Here is an 18,722-nt window from a genome sequence, read left to right as displayed (position 1 = left end):
AAGCTCTCCAAATTTCATCTAAATGCATCCACAACTTTTTGAGATGTCCTTTTCACATCGCAGATGCATTCACGTATTCCTACATTTCCATGAGTCCAATTTGCATTCAGAAGTTCAGAAAAAATTATGGTTAACCATCTTGAAGCCACCTTCATCAAAATGCTGAAAATGTTTGAACAATTTGAATGATATTTCATGCCACCAACGGCAGGTTAAAGTTGCCCTGCAAGAGACGAACCATGTCACGGTTAACAAAAAAAACTTTCACAAAAACCAGACACCAAATCATTTTGAAAGTTATACATGAGAATTACACACCAAATCAAAATCACATCGCCAAGAAAACCAAACAACATGATCTTTTGTACATTTATTGATAAAACTGAAAACGACAAAAAAATATATAAATGCAACGACTGCATAATACAAAAAACAAACAAAACCGCGAAGAACAGTCAGAAACAAGGCTGAAGACTACAACTGGAGGTTGTGGTGGAAGGGAATGCAAAGGGGAGGGAATGACCAGAAAGTTGACAAAATTCACCCTTTTCTCACTCCCCACTCAATGTCGCTTCTTGGCACTTCCTGCAGGTCTTCCTCCCAAACATGGTTATCTAAACAGGGGGAAACGGAAAGTCGGGGAGACAGAGGATGGAAAGCAGGGAGGGTAGAATAAACTTACGTGCACGAAAAAAATATTAAAATGTGGATGGGAAAGCAGGAAGAGAACAAAAAGTGCAAGAAAGAAGGGAAGGGAAGTGAGACATGGCAAGAGAAGAGGACTTTGTCGTATTATCAAGTTCTCCGCACCCTTTAACATTTACCTTTAACCTGCAGAGAGAACTCAGAAATTATCATTACCATTAGAAGTTACACCACAAAAAATAAAAAAATAAAAAACTGTTCACAAGCATCGAGTTAAGGTCGTTAACCTGTTTACCCTCTGGCAAATGATGTTATCCAGTGTACCTGCAGATGAGGGCCTGGGTGTCTCGATCTCGGAGGATGAGGCCTGAGGACGTGGGCACCAGACAACCAACTCGTCTTCTGTTGCAATGCATTGTGTTGTGACAATGCATCATGTGGGGAAGCCAAGCAAGGCGTACCGAGTGTAAACGAGTCAGGATTTTTGTTAGAAGGGATGGTGTGAGGTTGGGGATGTGCCCTTTTACCACTGAGTAAATTTTTACCATTTACGACTTTTACCATTTACGACTCAAAGTCAAATCTTGATGAGAAAACCCACCGTTTTAGATGAAGTCAACCTTAACATGAATAATGTCAACATGAATGACTTAATTATTAGCATTGAGCAAGGGGAGAAGGTTAAGGGGTAAGGATGTGGTCGTCAAATTCATACGCCGCTGCGCACTCTGACCCATGCTCGATTGGCAGCCGCTGCCCAGGCCGTGACCTCGTTTTGGGTCACGACCTTTGGCTCGAGGCTGCCCTCTTGGAGAAGGGTCAAAAAGTTAGGATGGGTGAAGGAAATGAAGGACATACATGAGGTCAGACCCCTTTAGTTATTTTTTTGTGCTGTTTCTGCTGTTACAAATTAGCAATTTATATACGTTGCCATACAGTCTACATCAAGTCCACTTGTACAAACGGCAATTGCTAAAACAGCAATCAGAATTTAAGTTTACATGACAAAATAATAAGAATAATAAGAATAATAATACTGCAGAAAGAAACAATCATAACTAAATCAGGGCACTTCCATCATCAATTCTAATTTATAGATTTCATGTCGAAAACAAATGTGCCAATTACAGCATGCTATCAGCAAATGTTAAAAAATAACCTCGACACTCCATCGCAAGATTTCAAAGTCTGTGGAATGATGCAACTACCGTCGTGATGACTGCCGCTTTTCAACGACAGACAATGTGTACAATTTTATTGCTGCCACAAGACAGTTAAGATTGGTCGAGAGTGCAACGAAACCAAAATGGGGTTGTAATCTGGGTTAGCCCATTTGGTGTTCCCAGCTGAACCCACACATGGTGCATGCACATGTTTTATCCAGATAGCAACTCCTTCCATTCCCATTCAAAAAAGTACAATCTTGACCGCAAATCTCTCCTGTGTGTGATTTGTGAACAATCTCCTACTTGAGCCGAATGTTGATGCACAAGAAAGTAAATCAAGTCACGATCGTTTGTGTTTTACAAGATGACTGAACATCAAGTAGCCTTGCTGTGGTTAGCAAAATATATTGATCTTGAAATGGGGTGGGGGGGGGGCGTTGAGGTTCTACAACAAAGACATCCATTCATCCAGGTAGTTTATCCCTCCAACAGTCACATCAATGCCTTCCTGCAAAGATTATCACAACAAAGCTTCATGCAAGCCACAGCTCGGAAGAACATTAAGTTAAGGGTGATGGAAAAAGCAATTGCAGTGAGAGCAAAAAAAAAATTCATTCTTTTAAAAGCAATTCATACAATCAATGCTTTGCACTGCAACAAACACTATGTGATGCGAGTTTGTTTTGTTGTTTTTCCCCAAAGTTTTGCACATGTCAATACTTGCAATGCACGATGTTACCCACAAGCCTACAAGGGAATTACAACAGAGAGGGAGACATTAATCTGGGTAACAACGACATTTCATGACATTTCGCAATTTGAAAGCCCTTAATGCGCAGAACCGTAGAAAAAGTATTAATGGCCTCAAACTGGAGGGAGGAAGAAAATAAATAAAAATAATAAATGTCTTGTCTTTTTTTTCTTCTTTTGTTTTTTAATCCCATTCCGACAGAGGAGTTTAACTCGATACTAACTCCCTGATTTTACATTCAAGGCAAACAATTCGAGGTTCTCCAATGGTTGCCTCGCTTTGTCATTTACATCCGGTAAGCCCCAAGCAAAGCACAGGACCGTTTTCACATCCACAGCAGAATCTCCAGGTTCAGGATTCGAAGATTGCACAACTCAGACCAGCCTGCGTGGGTTTACAACATAAATCAGTCGAGAGGCTTCATCAACTTTGATTGATCGATTTTATATTTTTTCCCCTGCCCCACGAACTCGTCGAGCTCAAGGTTAAAGTTGAGAACCCTCAATAACGGATGTAATACAGGCCACTCACCTCAGTCTTCAACAACGACATTGCAACGTCTTCGTGGTAAGAATACTCTTTCACCTTTTCAGGTATAAGCAAAAAGCAAGACAGAGTGCCATTGTCATGTTCCGAGTGAACGACGACGTTTCTAAAAGTCCACTTTAGAGAACACACCTGAATACAGAAGCAGAAGGAAAGAAGCACCAACCCAGCTACATGATACGTCAAAGATGGTCGCTGTGATGCGATACCACCTGGGGAGGGGTCTCCATTCGTTTGAACATGCTCAGGATGCGACACTCAATTTCTCCCAAATCTGGGCAGCACCTTTCATTTAAATCATTATTCGAGCAATTTTAGCAACATTGGGTGTTTTTTGCGTCAAATTCTCTTTCACAAGGTTCATCTGAAGATTGGGGGGGATTTAAGATATAAAAAAGCATTTTAACCGTAAAAACTCACGAGCACCAGTCACTGTTTGCATTTGCAGCAATTGTCACAAAACTAACCTCACCAAAGTGAAGAACTCTTTAAAATATAACGATCCGTTACAAAACAAATCTTGTACAAACGCTGAGATTTCCACTTTCACAGGTACTTTAACTTCACCTCGAGACGATATAAAAGTTAGAAAAAACGACCGACGTCCGGAACAAAGTAAGTAAGAAAACGGCACACTGAGGGTCTTGGATCAGACATACCATCGAAAATGAAGTGGAGAACCGAGGAAGATTTAATAAGGTCTGTAGTTGCTCTGATGGACTGCACCACGCCGTGGGCCTTTGCCGTAAGTGCCCGGCTGTCCACCTGCGTGACAACGATGGACATCGGATGAGAATGAAATCTTACGCAAAATAAATAGAACCCGGAAGCTGACAGAGTGGTGGCACGGGTGCTGTGCGACCAAGCGTCAATATACTGTGGTTACTGTCACGGCATTGGCACGTTTTATGACTTTCGTCATCTCCCGTTGTTTGACAATGTTCAAAAAATAATAATTAAAAATAAATAAATAAATGACAACGGCTTTGTTCTGTACGGCTGTGATAAAATGTCAAACGGAGCATTACATACCGCTGTACTCTCCGTAGCCTCCATATCCACCGTAGCCATAGCACGAGTAGTCATAGCCACTGGGGTAGCTTTCATATCCACCATATCCATAGTACGAGTAGTCATAGCTACTGGGGTAGCTTCCATATCCACCATAGCTCCCGCCATAGTTGCCATAGCGACCGTACCCCTGGTTGTGATAACCAGAATTCCAACTCTGTGAGGTGGCTGTGGAGGGAAATTGAGTTGTTGATCACAGAAAGACAAAGTTACTCATGACAGTTTGGATGACTTGGTTATAAAATTGGTGAATCACAACAAAACATCCATTCAGTCTCAATGCTTCAATTCCATCATCAATTTTTGGCTGCGCTTTGCGTCGCGAGACGTGGCTCGAAGAGAGCTCTGCGTTGTTGTTGTTCTTCTTCTTGTTCTTCTTCTTGTTGTTCTTCTTCTTGTTCTTCTTCTTGTTGTTCTTCTTCTTGTGGTGAAGACAAAACCTTTAGGACGCAGCTCTTAGACACATTTCTCATTGTTATATATAAAGGGCGAATGCTGTCTGTCTGTCTGTCCCATCTCAAAATGGTCCTCGGGGAGAATAAATCCTTCCTGCAGAACGAAGAATCCACATATTTAAGTCTCATCACCTCCACAAACTACCTCCCACACCTCAGTCCTTCCAATCGCTATGGCTGCAGCCTCACCACTGCCAATATCAAATTATCTGTCTTCATGTGGGTTATTTCCTCACTTCCCACAACAGTGAGTACCCTCTGCTTCCCCTATTCTTGATGCAGCCCACATTGAGCATCTATCACATCTTACGAACTCCTCTTCCTTTCTCCTTCGGTCTTCGATAGCCCTTTTCCCTACCATATTCCCAAGACCCCAAATGACAAACACTAAACTTAACACAAGGCCTCATCCTGCTCGTTTCAATAAACGAACACAAAATACCCACTAAAACTGTTAGAAACAACTACAACCTTTATATACAAAACCCACAACCCCTGATAAATCTCAATAATATACACAAAACAAACAAAAACGCTCATCTTGACCTGCATAGCTGCATGCAAGAACAACCGGAAGTGACGTCACCCCAACAAAAAAAACAACATGCAAATTAACTTTGTGAAGTTGCACGCATTGAAAACGTTTATTATTGAGGAAACCTTAACATATGGATACATATTTGGAATTCCAAACAAATAAAATTAAAAACTCTTACCTCCATTATTTCCTCCGGGAGTTGCAACAGAGCCTCTGCCCCAACCGCCCCGCCCCCACGTCCCCAAGTCTGGTTCTGATAGACTACCTTGGGGTACGCCAGTTTTATTTCACACTGCAAATGAAAAAAAAGACAAAAAAAAAAAACAGCCTTTAAAATCTAAAATAAAAACCACATAACAGCCATGGTGGTCTCCATGAAACCCCACATTTAACACCAACATAACAGCAATATTGTAAAGGATCGGCGGTGGAGGGAATCGCACCCTACTCTTGACAGCCAAATGTTGAAGATTCAGCGTCACTTAACAGCACCGCCGTCTCAGGGGTTATAACGCCGGCTGGTTCGGCACAGGCCTCGGGTTACGTGCCTCGGATCACGATACCAATGTACACCTGTGCCTTGCCAGTTTGGGAAATAGACCCCGGTTACAGACTGGGTTTGTCAGAGACCGAGCGAAGTCTGGCAGTCCGTAACCATTTTGGTTTTATATACAAATCGAGCGGTTGTTCCTCAGCGCGGCACGAATAAACTCAAGGCGGCAACTTTCATATGAATCAGCCAGATTTATTGGGGACACATCGGGGAAACACGACACAAGCAAAACATTCACGACAATGTTATAATTAATCTATAACCCGCTCTTAACTAGGGAGCTACCGATGCGGGTTTCAAAGGGAGCCCCAGCGAAATAAACCTTAGACAACACGCAGACAAGACACGGACTACTTGGTGATGCCTCATGGACGAGAGGAAGTGTCGAAGGAACGAATGCGGCTCATGAGAAGCCGATGTCAACGGCTTCGCGCGCCCAAGCTCGAACACGCCGCGTGGCTTGATGGCTCTCGTACTCTTTCTCCCGGCACCACGCGCACATGCAGCCTCGGCGGGTCCAGCACCCGTAAGGTCGACGGCACAACATAGGAAGATCTATGGTGTGTTCCAGCTGGTTTCTCACAAGGTCCAATATACAAATCCAGGCCTGGCCTGTCACCAGACAAGGCCAAATCGGGGTCTTGGGCTCCGCAGGCTGGGTCCATGGCCGAGGAGGAACAGCCGGCCAAAACCACTCTCCACAAAGCCGATCGCCGATTCACACAAGCCGTCCGCCTTGCCTTTCGGGACGGGCCTTTTCCACGAAGCAGATCGTAGACTCACACAGCCGCCCCTCTCGAAGCAGATCGCCGACTGACACCAGCAGCCTCTCATCCAGCAGAAGGCAAACAGACCTCATGCAGTTCATCTTGCCTTTTTCACGAAGTAGATCGCAGACAGACACAGCCGTCCCTTATACAGCAGATGTCGACTCGACACTCAAATAGTTACTCCCTTGCTTCTTGGGGCTCGCTTTTCTGGGACGCCTCCGGGGATACGTGATTGGTCCATCCCTCGAGTCCACAGCCGCTCTCCACCAATCGGCTGCCGACGCGTCTTGCCAACCGACACTCTCAGAGTGCTGGGTGGGAAGAGTTTGAAGGGGGGAAGGAAAAAGAATCAAGGCGCCTCTTGGTACACCACCACTGTATCAACACTGGACAGCCTGCTCCACCTCCCGACACACACACATGTAACGTCCAATTACCGAACAACCTGGCTAAACATGCATTTAAGGGGGGATCTGGGCCGATCCTATATTTACTAACCCACTGAGGGCCCATTTCCACAACAATATTGCCATCATGTGGACAGTGACATCACAAATCAAAAATAAACAGTGCAGTACAATGAACCGGGACACAGGAAGACGTCATTTGACCCATCATGCCTGTGCTTTATCTCCACGTCATTCATTTAGTCCAACAGTTTAGTTACTCTTAGAAGATACCAACACAACCTTCACCAATTTAACTTGGGGAAAGGGGGGTTAGGTGGAGGTGGAGGTGGAGTGAGGAAAATAATTATGGGGCATACCCATCACCAGGGTGTTTTTTTTTTCTGGGGTGGGGGAGAGGGGGATGCAAGGGTGAAGAACGAACACAGACAACACTTTTTTTTTACAACTTTTTACAAGACCGACATCAAAATAAATATAAAAATATAGAATCAACCATCCATCCCTCCATCCCTAAACGACCATCCTAAAATGGGCTGTTTACTATACTATCTGCAAATTGCAATAGAAACTAGAAGGGCACTTGGTGGAGTGCATTCCCCCGCCACGTAACGCCTGATCCACAAGAACATAATGGGCCCAATACATTTTTTGAAATATCATGATATACAGTACGATATCGTTTTTGGCCCGATGTTTCAATGGTGAAGAATCCCTTTAAAAATTAAATAATTCTCAAATCCAGATCCGGATCTTCACCAAAATCGAATCAATTCGTCCTGGTCACACACCCAACCTGCCCACAAAATTTCAAAACCAATTTTTTTAATTTGTCATTGTATCTGTATGTGCTCCATCATTCTTTTGAGTCAGTGTTTCCGCATACCATAGCGGGCGAGGACAGAGGGGAAGGGACAGAGAGAAGTGCGAGAAATTTACCGGGGGTAAAGTAACTTTCGGGCCACCCTGTATAATCGGGTCAGCCCGATCTCTCAAAGGTGAAGAACCACTTTTTAAAAAAAATTCTAGTCGTCGGATCCAGATCTTCACCAAAATCTCATCAGCTCGTCCTTGTCACACACTGAACCTGTCCACAACTTTGAGATATTCTGCACACAGACAGAAAAGGGGTGAAAACAACGTCCTTCACCTTTGGTGGAAGAGGTAATAAATAAATAAATAAAGATTTAACAGGATAAACAAAAAGCCCTCATGGAGGTACATGTGGACCCCACATGCCTGTTAAAGGGGTAGTCACCATCCATAAACAAAATATGCGAATTAGGACCAACGTCACGACAGCGACCACTATTTCGAGTATTGATGAAATTGCCAGGTTTTTACAAATGTTACAAAGTGTGTTGTCTGTATATTTACAAACTAAAAACACCAAAACCTTAGGATGATGGAGTACAGAAATACATTGATTATACCAGTATTGGATTATACCACGAATTATGAATATATCGGTACACCAAAATAATAATAATAGTGATGATAATAATAATAATAATAATAATAATAATAATAATAATAATAAAACCACCACCCGGCATATCACCAACAAATCGAAAGAAGGTTTCCAATCCTTAAACACCGCACACGATTTAAAAACCTCTGATGCACTCGACTACCCCTGGAACAGTGAAACGTATGACATCAAGACATACGAGAAGTAAGTACAGTCGGTTTTAACTTTTAACCCTCAGCATCCGAGCTCCATACAAGCAATCACCAATTGGTAGTTTTATATGAAAATCTGGTGTGCTTTAGAAAGCTTGTGCAGATTCCCAACACGGCGATAGTCGTACCGGTACGGTGATCCACGATCGCGATGGATCCCGGCCGATGCCGATTACCAAGACTGATCGAGCTTTAAAACAAAAATAATTTATAATACAAGCTGAAAGTAAAATAACAGTTCTCATGATCAGGGAAAAGAAAGCCCTGTGTGGGAACACTGAGAAATTTCCGTGTGTCAATGACGTGCACATCATATAGCAATACACAATTATTTTTAGCCGTGTCTCGTGTAGCGAACGTGGCTCTAAGAGAGCTCGGCGTTGTTCTTCTTTTTCTTGTTGTTGTTGTTGTTGTTGTTGTTGTTGTTGTTGTTCTTCTTCTTCTTCTTGTGAAGACAAAACCTTTGGGACTTGGCTCATTTATTGACAGGATCCGGATCTCCTTCAATACTAAACACCTGTACACATCCTCACATTGAGGGTGCATTTTGAGAGCGTCTGTCATGAACTTTTAAATATATTCGGACATTTGCTTTTAAGTTTCGAAAAGTTCACGTTACTATTTTAAGATTATTCCATTTAATGTATTGTAATTTCGTAAATACACTATTTATTTCGGAAATACACTATATGTCGTAAATACATAAATACACTATGACGGGTCTCGCTATTGGCTTAATCAAGGCACGTGACGAAATATCGGAAGTTGTTGTTCTTTTTTTAGCCGACAAAACCTTTAGGACGCTGCTCTTGGACACATTTGTCCTTGTTTTTTTTGTAGCAGTCTGGATACCGAGAGCCGAAAATGGAGCAAACATGGATGACACCGAAACTCCAAAACTAACATTTAACACTTATTGGGCCTTCATGGATGCTCCAAACCGAGCTGCACTGCTGGTTCCAACCACAAAACTGGCCTTAAAGGTCCCCTGACACGCCAAAGTACTGAAATTTCATTTATATATGTCCAATAGGAGTTTTTCATCGTGATTTCAGATCTGACAATGTTTTTTCACAAAACTCATTCTGTAAAATGTGAAATTAGAAAAACAAACCTCTTTGGGAACGCCCATAAAAATTATCCTGAAAGGGGCGTAACCCACATGACGTCAACTGCAGGATTACAAAGGCTGCACGTAAATTACTTGGGTGGGTGGTCTACGTGATTCTATTGGCTTTCTGTGTGTTTCCACATTTGCTTGGTCGACTCAATCGCTTCGTTCATTTCTGCTTTAAAAAAAATCGAACATTTGGTTTTGAATAATGGATGACATGGACTTTGATTTGTCTGGTAACAACAGTGAGTGTGAGAGAAATGAAGGATTTTGGTCTGAATCACATGGAGAATTGTCGGATAACGTCGTCGCGGGAGGTGAAGTTCAGGCAGCTGGAAATGGAATACGGCCTTACAAGTTCGAGCCCGAAGCAGGACAAGCAGAGGAAACTGGCGATGAAATTCCCGGAGTTCATGATGATCGGGAGGACATCGAACAAAGACTTGGCAATAACAACTGGTTAGACTAAATCCTATTCGTAATTCAATAATGTAAATTCGACTGCTCGATATCAGAAATATTTTAGTGAGGTGACGTGACCAGCGCAGCACAGCGGACATGGTTCTCCGCGGCGAATAAATCGCAAGCAAGGCCGGCGCATGTCATCGGCCATATCTCTCCGCGCATAAAACGAAGCAATCTCGCTGTCCCGATACAATGAAAACTTGTGTGCAGAACACACCTTGTGACACAATTGTCTCGAGTAGTCCGATATATCTGACGTACTGTTGCATTTTTATTTATTTTATTCCTACTGTCGTAATGTAGCACCAGTAGAAAACAATGAAAAAAAGAGAATAATAAATAAAAGCCACAGCATGTCAGATTTATCGGCCGAGTCGGACGGACGACAGATTTATCGGACTAGTTGGACGGACGACGGATTTATCGGACTAGTCTAGACTCTAGACTCTCGAAATCACGAGTCAATCCACTATGTGCGAGTTTCTGGATGTGACGTCAACGCTGCGATTCGCTGAAGTCAACTTTTCTTAGGGGCGGGGCATAGCAAGTTGTGAAAAGCACAATAAATGTTCGAAATATTGCTCTAATATTATCCCATTTTTGATTAAAAAAAAAAACATGGGTGATTTCTTCACTGGGAAGGTCAAGTTAATATATTGTTGCTAATTCGCACCCGCCGGCGTGCGATTTTTTAAGATCATGCATTTCGGTCCATCTGTGTTGAAGTGCCAGGGTAGATCTGTGCCTTTCTAGATTTTCGAGTTTGGTTGTGAGGACACTTTTGCCTCCAAAGTGGTCAAAATCACTCATATGACAGGTCGCCTGAAATGTATGGTTTTTTTGAATTTATTTTTTTATTTAAAATCCAACTTCTCTCAAATTTTAACACATGAAAGATCTCCTCATTTCGAGCTGAGGAAGTGTTCAGTCATTATTGTAGCATTTATACTTTTGGAGATATCATGGAAAATGTGTCCATTTTAGGTGTCTGAAAATCATGTTTTTTGCACGTCCATGCTCAGAGGCCATTTTGAAATTACAATACTTACAGTCTTGAGCTTTGTACACAATACACTACAGGAGTAGTCGAGTTGGCCTGCATAGTTTCTCCTTCCTCCATCATATCTCACATTATTTAACAGCCTCCTGAAAGTGGTCAAAATCACTCATATGACAGGTCGCCTGAAATGTATGGTTTTTTTGAATTTATTTTTTTATTTAAAATCCAACCTCTTAAATTTTAACACATGAAAGACCTCCTCATTTCGAGCTGAGGAAGTGTTCAGTCATTATTGTAGCATTTATACTTTTGGAGATATCATGGAAAATGTGTCCATTTTAGGTGTCTGAAAATCATGTTTTTTGCACGTCCATGCTCAGAGGCCATTTTGAAATTAAAATACTTACAGTCTTGAGCTTTGTACACAATACACTACACGAGTAGTCGAGTTGGCCTGCATAGTTTCTCCTTCCTCCACCATATCTCACATTATTTAACAGCCTCCTGAAAGTGGTCAAAATTACTCATATGACAGGTCGCCTGAAATGTATGGTTTTTTTGAATTTATTTTTTTATTTAAAATCCAACCTCTTTTAAATTTTAACACATGAAAGAGCTCCTCATTTCGAGCTGAGAAAGTGTTCAGTCGTTATTGTAGCATTTATACTTTTGGAGATATCATGCAAAATGTGTCCATTTTAAGTGTCTGGAATGTCATGTTTTTTGCACGTCCATGCTCAGAGGCCATTTTGAAATTACAATACTTACAGTCTTGAGCTTTGTACACAATACACTACACGAGTAGTCGAGTTGGCCTGCATAGTTTCTCCTTCCTCCACCATATCTCACATTATTTAACAGCCTCCTGAAAGTGGTCAAAATCACTCATATGACAGGTCGCCTGAAATGTATGGTTTTTTTGAATTTATTTTTTTATTTAAAATCCAACCTCTCTTAAATTTTAACACATGAAAGATCTCCTCATTTCGAGCTGAGGAAGTGTTCAGTCATTATTGTAGCATTTATACTTTTGGAAATATCATGGAAAATGTGTCCATTTTAGGTGTCTGAAAATCATGTTTTTTGCACGTCCATGCTCAGAGGCCATTTTGAAATTACAATACTTACAGTCTTGAGCTTTGTACACAATACACTACACGAGTAGTCGAGTTGGCCTGCATAGTTTCTCCTTCCTCCACCATATCTCACATTATTTAACAGCCTCCTGAAAGTGGTCAAAATCACAAATATGACAGGTCGCCTGAAATGTATGGTTTTTTTGAATTTATTTTTTTATTTAAAATCCAACCTCTCTTGAATTTTAACACATGAAAGATCTCCTCATTTCGAGCTGAGGAAGTGTTCAGTCATTATTGTAGCATTTATACTTTTGGAAATATCATGGAAAATGTGTCCATTTTAGGTGTCTGAAAATCATGTTTTTTGCACGTCCATGCTCAGAGGCCATTTTGAAATTACAATACTTACAGTCTTGAGCTTTGTACACAATACACTACAGGAGTAGTCGAGTTGGCCTGCATAGTTTCTCCTTCCTCCATCATATCTCACATTATTTAACAGCCTCCTGAAAGTGGTCAAAATCACTCATATGACAGGTCGCCTGAAATGTATGGTTTTTTTGAATTTATTTTTTATTTAAAATCCAACCTCTTAAATTTTAACACATGAAAGACCTCCTCATTTCGAGCTGAGGAAGTGTTCAGTCATTATTGTAGCATTTATACTTTTGGAGATATCATGGAAAATGTGTCCATTTTAGGTGTCTGAAAATCATGTTTTTTGCACGTCCATGCTCAGAGGCCATTTTGAAATTAAAATACTTACAGTCTTGAGCTTTGTACACAATACACTACACGAGTAGTCGAGTTGGCCTGCATAGTTTCTCCTTCCTCCACCATATCTCACATTATTTAACAGCCTCCTGAAAGTGGTCAAAATTACTCATATGACAGGTCGCCTGAAATGTATGGTTTTTTTGAATTTATTTTTTTATTTAAAATCCAACCTCTTTTAAATTTTAACACATGAAAGAGCTCCTCATTTCGAGCTGAGAAAGTGTTCAGTCGTTATTGTAGCATTTATACTTTTGGAGATATCATGCAAAATGTGTCCATTTTAAGTGTCTGGAATGTCATGTTTTTTGCACGTCCATGCTCAGAGGCCATTTTGAAATTACAATACTTACAGTCTTGAGCTTTGTACACAATACACTACACGAGTAGTCGAGTTGGCCTGCATAGTTTCTCCTTCCTCCACCATATCTCACATTATTTAACAGCCTCCTGAAAGTGGTCAAAATCACTCATATGACAGGTCGCCTGAAATGTATGGTTTTTTTGAATTTATTTTTTTATTTAAAATCCAACCTCTCTTAAATTTTAACACATGAAAGATCTCCTCATTTCGAGCTGAGGAAGTGTTCAGTCATTATTGTAGCATTTATACTTTTGGAAATATCATGGAAAATGTGTCCATTTTAGGTGTCTGAAAATCATGTTTTTTGCACGTCCATGCTCAGAGGCCATTTTGAAATTACAATATTAACAGTCTTGAGCTTTGTACACAATACACTACACGAGTAGTCGAGTTGGCCTGCATACTTTCTCCTTCCTCCACCTCACCGCATGTCGACTTCGGACACGAACCACTCCAGCGGCTCGTTCCGTGCTGCAGAGATAACCGAGCGGAGCTATCGTCGACCTCGACGGTTAGGATTATTTACCGGGCGTTTTAAACCCACTATCAATCCCTTTCGTGATGCAAGTTGGAGATTCAATACAAGGAAAAGACGAAGCGAAACGGGAAAACAGTTCACACAATGCACTTTAATACGGAAGCACACATATACAGCCATACAGTCAAAACAAAATGCAAGGAAAGAGTTAACACCGAATCAGGCAATGTACAGGCACAGACACTTAGGCAGTTCCACTTGTTGGACACGGCGCCACAGCATGCATCCAACCCGAAAGAAAAGAAAGCCACCCTCACAAGCAAGGAGGCAGACAGGTCCGTGGACCAAATATACGTGGATCATGGAGGAGCGGCCAGGTCCACGAGACCGAGAAGGTCTTACCCGCGTCCTCGTGACGCGATGGCGGGCAAGCCGCAATGTTCTCGCAGCTGCGACCCGACTCCGTGCCCCTGGCGTGGTCGGCGAACCCTCTCCGGCGTTCTCCGCGCGAGCAGTTTTGTTGGCACCAAGTTTAGGGTGGGGGAGGAACGGAGCCCCCCGGCACTATCTCAGCGCGGATGGGGGGGTGGGGAATTGCTGATGCTCAGGGAGAGGGGAATGGCTGGCTGGCTTGGACCCCTCGACTAGACGAGCGACCCCACACCGCAACCTCGTTGCCGACCGCCGTCTTCACGTGACTCGAACTTGAACTCGACCAGCCGCCTGCAACTGAACCGCGCGAACTTTTTGAGTTGCCTTATGCTCGCGTCTTTATAGGCCGCAGGAGGAGCCTATATGCAAATATTAGGATCAAAACGCGATTGGAGGCGGGGCCACGCCACCCTCTGTTCAGCCATTGGTGCGGCAAAAAGGGGGCGTGAAGCCTTTTATGATCCGAATTCCTCTCGTAAAGAATCCACGTTCATCGCGCTTGGAGGCGGGGCCATACCGCCCGACACTCGCCCATTGGACGGAGAAAAAAGGGCGTGAAGCCTTCCTGATCCGAATCCCTCCCTCGGAAAGGCCGCCATTCGCGCCCGCGGCTCGAGGCGTTCGGCACCAATCGCCGAATGGGTCCTAGACAGCCCGACGTTCAGTGTCCACAGGTGGTGCGGTTGCTGGTTGTGAAGGAGAAAGGCGAAGGTGGTGGAGTTGTTTGGGGGCGTTGTTGAGCGTCGTTAGAGAATGGTGGGTGAGGACATGCTTGCGGGGTTGGGTTGTGGAGATGAAAGTAGTGGTGGTTTGGTAGAGTTGTTCGGGGGCGTTGTTGATGGTGGCGATTTGGTTGTTGGGGTGTTGTTTGAGTTGTTGGCGGCTTAATAGTCGAAAATAACAATAGAGAAAGAAAAATGGCGAACTCAAAGCGTCGCAGCCCAGATGAATCACACATATTCCCTCTATACAACGGGTTTGGGCCAACTACACATGAACTTACCGATATATCTCACCTGAGGACTCTTTATGGTGTAATGCGAATTTCCACAACTGGAACAATATAAATAACCAGAAAGTTTTGCATGTCAGTGGACCTTTAAGGGGCCGCCCAAGGAAGCTGACGAGCACGTACTTCACCCTTCCTCCAGCGCACGTACCCCGGCTCCGATAAAATTAAAAGGGTACTTCCGCACAAACGGCAGGAATGCACGCTGCTACTTTTAAATATCTCAAAGTGGATAAAAATTAACTCTCGACATCACTTTAAAAATTGAAACTTTCCAAATCATCGAATCGCCATGCAGTTCCAAAAAGTAAAAAACAAAAAACAACCGAGTACGATTTCAAAACAAACCTCACCTGACTTGCTCCAATCTCGTGATACTTCCTCTCCATGGCCCGCCTCACCGACGCCTCATCCTGAAAGGTCACGAAGCAAAAGCCTCGGCGTTTGCTCGAGTTGCCATCCACTGGAAGTTCCATCGCTTCCACCTGCACGAAAAAGGTGCAAAAGCAAAAGCAAGATCAGTGTATTCAACGTATATTATTGTAATAATAATAATTATAATATTATAATAATAATGTAATAATAATTACAAGGAAGGAGATGCAGAAGGACAACCTAAAACCTCTCAAAAAGCAAAAAACGAAAAGAAAGCAGACAATTGACAAACTTTTCTGTCGAAGCACTCAAAGGAAATAACTAAACTTCAAAGAATCCCAGGAAAACCATTCCTTCTTCCACCAGTGACGACATTAAATCTCGGTCAATAGGATGAGAAAACAATTGTAACTGGAAGGGCACTCGGTGGAGCGCATACCATAATGCCTGATCCACAAGAACATATCTGGACCAAGATATTTTTGAGGTATCGTGCTGCGTGTCGTTTTGGAGCCCTATCTCTCAATGGTGAAGAATCGCTTTAAAAATTCTAGTCGTCGGATCAGGATCCGGATCTTCACCAGGATCGAATCAATTTGTCCTCGTCATACACCCAACATGTCCACCAAGTTTCATCCGAATCCACGCACAACTTTTAGAGATATCCTGTACAGACAAACAGAGAAACAGACAGGGGTGAAAACAACCTGATTCGCCTTCGGTGGCGGAGGTAAAAAGGCAACAAATTGATCATGGTGCAGCGGGGCCAAGCGTGGGAATTAATCAGGAAACAAAGAAAAAGGGTTGGATTCGAACCAAGGTGGGAGGGAGGGAAGAAAACTGTGGGTATGGTTGAGAGATGGTACTCCACAACACGACCTCTCCCCTCTCTACCCCACACCCCCCCACCCCACAAATTCCATGGTACCCACAAGTTTAATTATTTTTGTCCAGAAAGCATTTAACCAAAGAAATGAGAATGGTGAGATGGATGTGTGATGTGACAGTGAAGAAGAGGAAACCACTTGGAGAATGAAGAGATAGGTTAGGTGGAGAAAGCATGAGTGAGATCACGCGTTGGGGTAGGTTGAGATGGTTCGGACATGTGGAGAGGATGTGGGCGGGTAGTTGAGCGAAGAGGTTATAAATATGAATGGAAGCAAAGCTCGAGGCCATCCGAGGAAAACATGGGATGTGTTGCTGAGATGACCTTCGAGTTAAAGGCCAAATAAGAGGGCGAGCAAGGGATGGTGCAGCCATTAAATGAACAAAGACATCACATTACAGATTTGATGGAACAAGTGCGAGCATGACGGCAACGCGATGACACCAGCGAGTGACCACAGGAGCATCAGGCCCGATGGGACCAGGCAGAATTGCTCGTTATACCTCTCCAAAAGTGGAGAAATATTCCCGAATCTCGTCCTCTTCAGTGTCGGGGTTGACACCACCCACAAAGAGCTTGACCGACTCCTTCTTCATGGCGTTGGCACGCTTGGGGTCAATCACTTTGCTGTCCAGTCGGTGATCTTTAAGGGCCAGCACCTGCATCAGAAAGGACGGTTGGAAAACAACGTGCGGTAACTTCCCGGCCACGAAAAACGACCAAGGTTCATGATCACGTTTAACCAGAGATACCGGGACGCCCCACAATCTCTCGAGTATGAGAGCGAACCGGTTCCACTTTTCAAATCTCTATCATCCCACCATGATGCACCTCATCAACAGACGAGGCCGTGCGAAACAAAATAAAGCCGAATCCTCTGGAACGACCGGTGACCGGGTCGACTTTGATGGTGCAGTCCACGACCTCGCCAAACTTGGAAAAGTAGTCTCTTAGACCCTTATTAGAAGTCTCCCAGCCGAGGCCACCAACAAACATCTTGCTGTGAAACAAAAAAAACCCAAAAAATTACAAATATCATTTTGCTTTTTAAAAATCTTGGAAAGCATCATTGCCTCGAGTTCTCGAGAATGTAGCGATGGCACACACGCATGACGGGCCGAGTGGACTTGCCCCTCAGGATTAAAAAGGCTAAATCAGGACCAAAACCACAACTTGGGAAATGTTAACAAATTTAAATGTTAAGATAAGTCGATAAGTTTAAATTAGAATTAGTTACCTGGAAATTATGGAGATAGAGGGGTATGGGGATGTTCATTAGACTTTTTTTTAGGCAGTTTGAGCATTGATGGGTGATTGTGTACGGAGTGCTGTTAGAGGGGGGGGTCTTGTCAAGGGGGGGTTGTGCGGTTGATGTGATTTTAACCAAGCCCATGCCCCCCCCTCCCCGAGGAGAAAAAAAGGGGGAAAAAAAAATATATAATTTCTTTTTTAATTAAAACATTTCCAACCGAATCCGAGTTTCACATTTCCTTCAGCAAGCTCACCCATCATCATCCTCTTCCCTACTCGCGTTGATTTTCGCTCCGTCGACTCCACTTTCTCCGCGCCCAACACCATCTCCTGCAGGCCTGACTCTGGCTACAGCACCGGAGCCACCACCACCACCACCACCCATGTTTCCCTGGACGGGCACCCGACCCCCCCGAGCCATGACACCACCAACATCCCCTGGGTCTACAAGCTGATAATCTTCAGTGAAATCGAGGTGAGTTGCGTACCCGGCGACGGGACCAGCACTGCCGTTCGTTGGATGAGCATAATCCGCCATCTTCCTTTCTTCTCCGTGAAGCGCATGCTGCAACGGCTCATATCCCTCCCGTGAGATAATCTATCCTTTTATTTTCGCAGTAAAAGCCTATTTTTTTCTAAAATGCAGTCGAACTAAAGCGCAGAGTGTTAACGTCTCGTCTTTAATTTGGAATTATGTTTTACTTCAAAGTTTGAAAACGGGGAACGCTCATTGCGCTGAATAATCTTGTTTATACAACCCTCGAACGGATCGACCGGGACCCAATCAGCAATTTGTAAATGTTCTCCAAAGCTGAGCGAATTTTTTTTTTTTTAATCGAATGCAGTCTGACGAAAACGCAGTGTTAACGTCGAGTCTTTAATTTACAATTATGTTTTACTTCAAAGTTTG

The 18,722-nt window shown here is 43.2% G+C and overlaps 1 protein-coding gene and 1 pseudogene across 2 annotated transcripts in view; both read right to left on the bottom strand.

Annotated features, from left to right (window-relative positions):
- The window catches only part of LOC147006421 (heterogeneous nuclear ribonucleoprotein D-like), a 43,913-nt gene extending 25,710 nt beyond the window's left edge, over window positions 1-18,203 (bottom strand). The window contains exon 1 of the mRNA XM_085868852.1: window positions 18,195-18,203. Within this exon, the coding sequence (XP_085724978.1) occupies window positions 18,195-18,197 (3 nt within the window). The 5' untranslated portion in view covers window positions 18,198-18,203. The remainder of the gene's footprint in view (window positions 1-18,194) is intronic.
- Window positions 356-18,522, bottom strand: LOC147006420 (heterogeneous nuclear ribonucleoprotein D-like; annotated as a pseudogene). Its single transcript, XR_015054853.1, has 8 exons — window positions 18,067-18,522; window positions 17,393-17,561; window positions 17,065-17,220; window positions 15,654-15,785; window positions 5,351-5,464; window positions 4,141-4,347; window positions 3,768-3,873; window positions 356-614 (listed from the first exon to the last, which is right to left on the bottom strand). The product of XR_015054853.1 is annotated as a heterogeneous nuclear ribonucleoprotein D-like (transcript).
- Window positions 18,523-18,722: the final 200 nt, after the last annotated feature.

Source organism: Eptatretus burgeri, unplaced genomic scaffold (assembly GCF_056783735.1).
Source record: "Eptatretus burgeri isolate ZD-2024b unplaced genomic scaffold, Ebu_testis_v1 Ebu_testis_scaffold_3178, whole genome shotgun sequence".
Taxonomy (NCBI): domain Eukaryota; kingdom Metazoa; phylum Chordata; class Myxini; order Myxiniformes; family Myxinidae; genus Eptatretus; species Eptatretus burgeri.
Note: the sequence above shows the minus strand (reverse complement) of the source record. Positions and strands in the feature narration are given on the sequence as shown.